At 41.2% G+C, this 9,594-nt stretch overlaps 1 protein-coding gene across 4 annotated transcripts; it reads left to right on the forward strand.

The window, feature by feature from the left end:
- The first annotated feature begins 5,488 nt into the window (after positions 1–5,488).
- On the forward strand, positions 5,489–8,144 carry LOC119178390 (uncharacterized). 4 transcript variants are annotated; one of them, XM_037429594.2, is made up of 5 exons: positions 5,507–5,658; positions 5,872–5,929; positions 6,922–6,934; positions 7,045–7,085; positions 7,846–8,144. In XM_037429594.2, exons 2-5 carry the CDS (start codon positions 5,881–5,883, stop codon positions 8,094–8,096), a joined length of 354 nt encoding a protein of 117 aa, XP_037285491.2. In that variant the 5' UTR covers positions 5,507–5,658; positions 5,872–5,880; the 3' UTR covers positions 8,097–8,144. The 4 variants fall into 4 exon arrangements, with proteins under 4 accessions (XP_037285490.2, XP_037285491.2, XP_075743455.1 ...); XM_075887340.1 differs by lacking the exon at positions 5,507–5,658 and adding an exon at positions 5,725–5,808; XM_037429593.2 differs by lacking the exon at positions 6,922–6,934 and having other exon boundaries at positions 5,489–5,658.
- Positions 8,145–9,594: the final 1,450 nt, after the last annotated feature.

Raw genomic sequence — 9,594 nt, forward strand, 5'->3', positions numbered from 1 at the left:
GATGTTTTCTTATATTTTCGTGCCATCCTTTCCTACTTAGCTTCCAAATATTTTGACGGCTCAAGAAGGGAGAATGCAATTGCAGCATGCGACAAATTTTTGGAACTCCGCTCGTACTGGACCAATTCCAGAAACTTTGCGGCGGTATATTTGTGAGGCGACAAGCATGTGTACTGGCTCCTTGGATACCTGAAAAAGTGTTGCAGGGCCCCTTTAAAGGAACATGTTACCCTCAAATTATTCCATTTTATTAAGCTTGTCATGATGGTTTATATGATTTAAGTATAATAAATTTTAAAACGTTACGTATCTTATAGGTTATCACTCGGATCCAACCGAAACTACTAATTAAGGTTGTTTCGACTTCCTTTCAACGAAAAAAATGCATTTGCCTAGAGCCCCTACTTAAAAAAAATATCATGCAGGTTAGTTAGGTTATGATAAATGTTCCCTTTTTTTATATGTCATACATACAATTCAAATTCGATTAGAAATTATTCGACCAATATCACTATTCGCTTCGAATTCGCTCCGACCCTGAACTTCACTATTCGCACAAGGCTACAAAAAATATCACAGTGATAATGCGTGGCACAAGCGCACAGTGTCATCGGGCGTCAGAACATGGGACTATCATGACTTCATAGATTAAAGCCAGTCACCCTCTAACAAACACACGCACACTACTGCACCTTTAAGGCCACGTAGTGGGCGCATAGCAAGTTCGAAAAGAATTTATACGCTTCGAGTTTTTGAAGTACGCACTAGGAAAAGGATGTCATTCGGTGTCGCATTCAACTGGTAAAGGTGAGGCTTAACGTCCCCCAATCGCCCCGCTGCGATGGTCTAGTGACAGAAGTTCACGGCTGCTGACCTGCAGCTCCCGGGATCGAATTGCGGCTGCGGCGGCTGCATTTCCGATGGAGGCGAAAATGCTATAAGCCCGTGTGCTCATATTTGGGTGCACGTTAAAAAAAACCCAGGTTGTCGAAATTTGCGCAGCCCTTCACTGCAGCCTCTCTCATAATCACATCGTGGTTTTGGGACGTTTAACTCCAGATATCACTCTCAATCAAGGTCCCCCAATTTTCTGTGCGATGTTTTTTGCTGGCCTATTTTTCTCGAGACCTATTCATTATAAGATAGTACTCTGCTTGCTTGAGCGCACGACAGGTAAATGTTAAATGCGAACCATTCCCTAGGAAACTTCGGCCACATTGATCGTATTTATTTATCTATCTAACCGCATACGTGTGGGTGCTCTCATGGTCACTTTCTTAACTTGGCGTGAACCGAAATAACATAGGAGGGTAAGATGGTTCGACGATTATGATGCTCTAGTAAAGAGATGAATAATGTCAAAATATCATCGCGTACCTCGTCCAAGACTTCTCGCCAGACAGTGGCACGTACCCACAGGCGTGTAAGCACCACCGGTATTCGATATAGCTTACTGACATTTAGTATCTATACGTAGCAACCACAAGAACACACATGGGCAATTTTAACGAACGAGCGTTAATAAAAATACCGAAATCGATAACCAATGTCGGGGTTCCAGCTGAAGTGAACCCAAGCATTTTGCATGACAATAAAGTATTTTACATCGAAGCTACGCCAGATCTCTGCACTATTTTGAAATAGACGCTAGTCTTCGTGAAACGTCAATAGTGGTTGCAGTGCTGCCTACCCAATTTTATAAACCCTACATATGTACTCCTTTGACACAGCCATCACTACAAGTTAACGTTAATTGTGGTTAGTTGCCATGCGCTAAAGTTGATTTTGGTAGCAGCGCTTCATATCAGCTTCTGGTGTTGCTAATATGCATGTTCTAGTTCGCATCGTTGCGCAAGTGCAAACAAGTGGTTATATAAACACCTGCAACTCTTCAACATATGTTTGTTCATGCAACATCTGTCCATACATTTAGCGTCATTTCATAACGTGTCGCTTAATAAAATAAGTGTAAACATGGTCACCTTGCCTTCGTATGCTTCGCATAACGTCGATTCCCAGGTACGGGGGATCTGCCGAATTTTTCACACTCATTTTATAAACATGTATTCTCGATCACTTTTGATTTCGAAAGCTTCAACTGCAGAAAGACGCAGTGTGCAACTAAGGTCATATATAGTGTGAAAGGCGCGCAGAAATTTGACGTATGGCCTAACTGCGTGCATCGTATGTTCGTGTTCGTTCGCATGTGCTACGCGCGTTGCTTTTGCCGCCATCATCATTACCGTCTCATGAAGAGAAAGACAAGTTCATAGTGGATACGGAATCGGGAGCAGTCGTCGCGGGCAGCCGCGCGCGGGCTTATGAAAGCACGGCTAAAGTAGAATGGCTACTATAACGTTAAAATTTAGCAAGGCATCTCGGAGCTCGGACGCAGTGATGACATCGTGGAAGTTTTGGGCGGCCTTCAGACAACGTTTTATGGTGTGGATGTTACCAAGAGCAGCGTATATCACTTAATGAGGAACGCGACCTTTTGTAAGTATAGACAAAATTTTTCAAGCTTACTTCGATGTTAAGATTTCGCATATACGTCTGATATCTATTAGTTGATAAGAATTAATCCTATACAGGTTATCGTAGCTGCATAATAATGGGTTAATTCCTCTCTCAACGAAAGCAGGTTGATGAGTTACGGGCATGCTGAAATTGTGTTATATTCTTTACGAACAGTTCTGTTAACGCAGTATATGTATTGAGGCTTCGGCGCTCGGCGCAGATGTGTACAGCACCAAAAACAAAACAGGAAGACTATAAATAAAAATTTACTTGTTGAAAACACCAAACGCATTCTTGAATATTGTACCGTTACTCTATAGCAGTGCCCAAGAAAAAAGGTGACGATAATATATGCGTAATATAGCAAAATAATAAAACGTCTGGAAAAAAAGAACTCCACAGATCCCTTTCCACTCATTGTAGGACTTGATATCTAATGAAGCAGAAGTGAGTAGTGGCTTATGCAACATTCTCTTCTTGCTTTGCGTGAAGCTTTGCGCGATAGACAGAATGCTTGGCGCATTATGAGTGGTCATCTCGTCACGAAACCCGCCATAAAAATTTTTCTTGAAGGGGTTCACCTGTTCAAGTACTTAAATATTTTCTGGAAAGCATCCATCATAAAGAAAGTTTTTTGGTGGAAGCCGAATATTTATGTTCAGAAATCGAGTCAAGTACAACTCAAGCGAATTATTCAATTCGACTTTAGAGTAGTTATAGCACTCCATGTTTCAAAAAATTTGGCTGTGTGAACATTTTAGTTGTGATAAAGGGCAATGTGGCCACCTAATTAGGGCGAGGTAAAAATGCAATGCGAACGTCGTTACAGAAGGTCTTCAGTTAAAATTTTCAATTATTTACTCATTGAAAAGAGAGTGCAGGTTTATTTCAAAAGAGATTCTGTCATTTGCTCACGTCTTGGCTCCAACAGAAAAGGCCAGAGAAACGTCTTGGACAATGTCAAACTCTTAGCGTGAACTTATAAGCAGCAGAGTTCGCAGCCCTTGCAGTCGAGAAGTTTCAAAAATACTGAAGCGAGCTCATGATTCTAAGACAGGATTATTCTTTGAAATACTAGAAAACACGCAGAGCTGCATTTTACTCAGCCATTGCGAAACTCACTTTGGGACATCTTCTCATCCGTGCAACTTGGGCACCACGTGAAAGCATGCTTCTTACTGCCGAAAATATCGTTACCTCACGGCGAGTAAGTTGGAAGAAAGGTAATAAAGAACGAATCGTGCTTCTCCATTATAACTTCCAGTCTTCCTGTGGCAGTTAGTCACCATGTTATGCGCTAGAGGAAATGAGCATACTGCGTTTTTCGTTCTGGCTCTCAATGTTAAAAACAACTTTTGATGTTTGACTCGATATTCGACATTTTCGCCCCTATTTGCTACTATTCAATTCAGAATGAATTCGAAATTATATTTTAATATTCACACACCTTTCGTATTTTCAAAGCCGCACAGAATGTGAATAAGGAAGAGCTCTGAGAGCAAGCTGCCCCCGCCCCCACTGGTCTGCCCCACAGGCTGACGGATTGATCATGGGCTAGCAGGGCACGTGTTTTACAGTGGCGTGCATAAGGTATGCCGTAGTAATAGGTACCACTGGTACTCACAATAGGACATAGGTGCCAGTTTTATTGAAATAAATGCCCGTTATTGTGTAATGACGTGTCCATCACTGGAAGTGTCTTTCGCCGTATTCCTCCGAGTTGGACAATGGTATATCATAACTGAAATCATACGAGTTAATAGGCAATGTTCCCTACGCGGATATAAAAGATGATAGCGAATACTTCAATCACAGTGGACGCTGCCGCGAGGTGACGCAATTATAGGCTCATGTTCGTAGGCACTTTAGAGCCCTGGCATATTGAAGAGGACCTGACCACCACTCAGAATTCCCGTGTTCGATTCCGGTTGTAAACATTGTGTTTAGTATTCCCGTACCACCAATTTTATTCACCAGCAACACTGCCGAGGCCTGCACCACATTTTCTGCGATCCGAGTTTCTTAACGCAATTTGATGGTGTTTTTGATATATGGGTATGTGACCTACGTGACTGAAAGAAAAGAATTCATGACACACGTGACATGCTTCGCATGATATTCACATGACTGTTTCAATGTGTTCATCATGCACTAAGCCCTCTCTTGCACGTTACGATGTGACTTAAGCAAATCAAATGACAGCAAAAGCACCCAGATGTAAGCTGCTTTATAAATGCATAGATAGAAACAGACAAATAAAGACAGAAATTGCACTTTCTTCGCTAAGAAATTATTGACATTACTTAACTACGAGATTGTGCATATAAAAGAGTAAAAGACCTTCGGCGCTGACGCAATTCATAAGGAAGCAATATTACAAATGTATATGCGATGAAAATAAAAACACCGCAGAGTGAGAACCTACGCGGTACTTTATGTCAAAGTTACAAAGTGCAAATTAAATCTACACGGGTCACAACTGAAAGTCCTCAAAGTATTTTTTTTTCATTGTACTGGTATAGTTTATTGAGAGAATGCACACGCTTTCTATTCAGAATCTAAGCTGTAGTGAGCGCGTACTTCAACGGCAACAAACAAACTTAACGTGGACCTGCAACCTATCTTATTATCATCGTTATATTCATGACCATTCTGAAGACAAATCTGTTTCATGCGGGGCGTGTGATATGCGTTAAAACAGCGTACATCTGCTGGGTATAGAACAACGTCACAAGTCACTAGCAGTTGGCAGTCAAGTGGACTTGAGCATTAGCTCATTGTTGTTTCAAGATATCTTCTTGGCAGGAGAGACTGTATGGGCGACCACCGTCATTTTCGCGTGTTACCTTCAACGATACTATTGTTTCCGAATATTGCCTCGAACAGTACGCAAGAGCTGGGTCGCACATTCGTTCCAGCGCTATCTGTCGGGTCAGCTCATTAGTTTCGCAGTCCGGTGTACGAAAGATAAGCAGCCTTTCAGACAGTTACCAACTTCGTGGGGCTTCCCCGGGTTTTCCCGGGTTTCCATAACTAAGCAAAGGAGTTCCAATAGCAGCCAGTATAAATAACTCTCTCCCTTACTGTTCATGAAGCGAAAGCACAGCACAACTGGAGAAGCTACGGCTGTCATTTGCGAAGGTAACTGCAGACGTCTAAGAGCCTACTTTTTGTCCACCTCTTTTAGAGTATTTAAGATGCTAAGTTGCTTAAGTCCTAATGTACGAGCATCTCATAAGCGATATTGTATTGTGCGCAATCTTCTGGTAAACTTAAGACGCAATGTGCCAGGTATTGTCATGAATGTTGTTATCTATGAACTTTCTACATTTTTACTATTAAACCATACTGCAGAAGTTCACCATGAAGCCTGTTATGTGGCTCACGCCCTTCGCCCTTACAGCGTTAACGTGTAAGTAATATCCATTTCTCGTTTCTTTTTTTTTCTGCCGAACTATACGAACGCTGCTTGTTACAGCCGAAGGTAAATTGGATATACAAAGAAATCATACCCTAAAATTGGTTAAATGAGACACATTTCCTTGACTTTATTTAAAGTTCTAGGAATTAGAGTAGCTCTAAAAAGCACGAGTACACTGACATAATGGGGAAAAAAAATCTGTCGGTAGACATATAAGAGCATGGTCTAGAAAACACCCTTTATGAAACACAAAAGAAAGGCTACCTAATTTTTTGATGTTCAAAGCCGATTGTAGATTTTTGGCTTATGAAATTTAGCATCCAAAGTAGTCAAGTGTGCAAGGGAGATTTTTTCTAACATCCATAACAGACATAAACCGCAAATTCAGATATACCGCCCAAAAGATTTAAGCATATCGCAACATGTCACTTTCAACATTAGCAATAAACATTATTTTTTCCGAACGTTAATACTGTTCGAGAAAAGCATGGTGCATTTGATTATTTATTGAGCAGTGTACTTCTGAATGTTGACGTGACGCTGCGATGAATAAATCACCCTAATCTGCCCGAATACGAAATTTGGGTGAAATTGAGTGGTGTTGCTTTAGAAAATTTTCAAGTTTTCTATTTGTTTTGCGAGCATAGATATAAGTCTGAAATAGTATCCCTGTATATTGCCCATGTATGACTACAGTTACTTTTTGGAAGCCCTTGCAAACTTCCAGTTCCTAACTGACAAACGGTAAACCATTGTTTGGGAGCCTAACGTATAAACAGAGCCTAAGAACGCCAATGGGGCTTCTTCTTTCGAAACTGTTTTGTTTTTCTTCAAGCTAACATGACTGCATATTATTTTTCTTTATAGGTTTCAGCGTATATTGATACGGAAAGACATAAAATGCTCCTCTATTTTCATCTAATAGTGATGTGAACGACTGCGATTACATATGCTGTTTTTTCTCTCTTTCATGTTTATCACAGGCGCCGCCATAGTGTAAGTGTATTCTTATTATAATTTATTTCTTGAAGTTTTAACTCATATTTAGCTGTATAGCAACGCAGTGGTTACAACACCATATTTGACAATGTGATTTCACTTCGTAGTGTTCCCGCCAGTGAGGTTAGGGCATCAGCATCATTTCAAGGTAAGAACGAAACCGCGCCCCTTTTCAATATATAACCAAAAATGTGAATTTAAATGTTTAAAAACAGCAAACGACGATAAACATACGAACCAAGTTATTATCCAAATAAAACTTCTGCAAAAAGTTCTAAAGAGCAGTCATGATCGTCGCATGAAAGTGGTTTTCAGCAAACTCATCTCTTTTAACAAAGTCTTAAGATTGACTTTGAAATTCTTTTGTTTATATTTTACTTCAGCAGTTTATACGCGGCAAACCATTGTCAAGTAAATTCATGTCGTAATATGAATCAGCCGTCATTAGGATGCCGCATCCGATTTTCATAAACGCGAGCATATCGATAGTGTTCTGAAATAATAGTTAGTATTTAAAACCATTAGAATCAGCAGAAACTATAATGAATGGCCCCTACCGAAAGCTATGTGTGATTTCTGTAATCGTATTGTGTAAGAACCAAGGTATTTTTAGGCTAAACAGGATAGCGGTTAACCGCGGTTCAGTTTTGACCATCTATATTTGTCAAACGTGGGCATGAAGGTCAATAAGTAGCTGCTCTGCATTTAGCTTTCACTGTTATGCAGCATTATTTATCTGGATCGAACGAAACTCCTGTATTTTTCGTTAGGCTACGATGGTGGTGGAGGCATTCCTATTAGCCGTTTATGAATACCAGAAATAGGAAATGCTAATGATCTCAGCTCCCCTTGTCATAACGTTAATTGATGCATCACGTTTTTTACATTACTTCATATTTTCCTTGCAGAAAACAAAGAAGAAGCCATAGTAAAAGCAGGCAGGAAACTAGAAGCTCTAGGGCATGTTCTGCAGGGGAAAGTGCCTGAAAGCAAGGCCGACGCACTGCGAGATGTGACTGACGCACTCGAAGCCCTCGCCACTGGAGGCAATGCTTTGGATAAAGAGTCGTCTGAATACTGGGTTGGCGTCATCATTCGTGGAATAGCCGGGGGTGCTGTCGCCCATGGCATTGACAAGTGGAGGAAGAGGAAGGGATAATAAATAACATTCGAGATTTTCTGAAAATAAACTGTGTTCACATCTGTCTCACGCGGTCCCTGTATTTTCGCTTGTGTTTGGCCGGGGGGTTTCTATGTCCCCTCAGTCTGAAAACAAAGTTACGTATATAAAAAACTATGAGGGAGAAAGTTAAAGAAGATACAGTCTCACTGCCAGGACGAAGCGACGAATGCGACAGCAAGAAATTTGATTGCAACATAAAGAACAACAAGTAGCTCGATAATTACAGTTTGCCGCTAAAGCACAAACACAGACATTCGAAATGAACACGCAGTTATACAAAGTACACATGTGAACTAACGCCCGTGACAGTGTTGTTTGAGCAATGCGACAAAAGAGCCGAGAATGCAGAACTCGATGCTCTGAGATATATGTTTTTGTTTTCAAGTGGGGCGCATGAATGTGGAGTGACTCCTTTGTGTCTCCTGCCGGACCCACGTTGGCGTCTGACGCAAAGTGTACCCCGTTTTCTTTTTTTTTTCGTTTCGTACAATGAGTAAGTACAGAAAGGGGCCACATTTCCATGTCCACCTGAATGAAAGTTTTATTGTAATAACAACTAAATGAACACTCTCGGCTGGATTTGGCCGCTGTCGTTGGCGTCAACGTTGGTGTCACCGTCACTCACCGTATCCGTATACTTATCACTTCACTTCACTTCACTTTATTACCTTAAAGACCCCGAAGAGGGGGTATTACATAAGGGGTGGGAAACATACTACAAATGTGATACATATGCAGGATGGGTACAAGTATGAACAGGGGTAATCAATACAGAAATAAAATAATACATGAGCAGGATCACTATACATATTAACAGGCGTAACAGCTTGCCAAAAAAAGAAGACAAAGTGAGAACCAGTGGCACAAAAAGGAACAATGTAATGTATTCAAATTGAAAAGAAAAGAGTGACATTTTGTGTAAACGTTGAGTGGCACATTATGGGGGCGAGATCAGTGGAAAAGCCATTCCATTCGGAAGCTGCACGAAAAAAGAAGGAGGCGGAAAATGTCGTGGTACGGGCACGTGGCAGGCCGACATGAAAGGAATGAGTGGTGCGGTGAGATCTGCGTGCAGGAGGCAAGATATAGGGTGGGTGGCCGAGTTGACTGTGGTAGAGCTTGTGGAACAAATTGAGGCTGGCAACTCGGCGGCAAATGTTAAGGTTTGAAAGATTAGGTTCTTGTTTAAGAGATGAAACACTCACGTTATATGAATACGAGTAATGAATGAATCTAGCTGCTCAATTCTGGAGTGATTCTAGTGCGTCGGTTAAGTACACTTGATGAGGGCTCCAGATAGGCGACGCGTATTCAAGTTGGGTGCGAAAAAAAGATTTATAAGCTTGCAGTTTTACAGCAGGGGGAGCATGACATAAGTGCCGCTTCAAGAATCCAAGCGATCTGTTAGCTGATGATATGATATTGGTAATGTTGACGCGCCATGATAAATCGTTACTCAAAGTCACCCCCAGTA

The sequence above is a fragment of the Rhipicephalus microplus genome, chromosome 1, assembly GCF_043290135.1.
Source record: "Rhipicephalus microplus isolate Deutch F79 chromosome 1, USDA_Rmic, whole genome shotgun sequence".
Taxonomy (NCBI): domain Eukaryota; kingdom Metazoa; phylum Arthropoda; class Arachnida; order Ixodida; family Ixodidae; genus Rhipicephalus; species Rhipicephalus microplus.

Bases quoted from the DNA above. Each gene is read 5' to 3' on its own strand.
- LOC119178390 (XM_037429593.2), top strand. From the start codon at position 5,607: ATGAAGCGAAAGCACAGCACAACTGGAGAAGCTACGGCTGTCATTTGC. The intron at 5,930-7,044 runs GTAAGTAATATC...TTCACTTCGTAG, and splicing joins CGCCCTTACAGCGTTAACGT to TGTTCCCGCCAGTGAGGTTA. The intron at 7,086-7,845 runs GTAAGAACGAAA...TTTTCCTTGCAG, and splicing joins GGCATCAGCATCATTTCAAG to AAAACAAAGAAGAAGCCATA.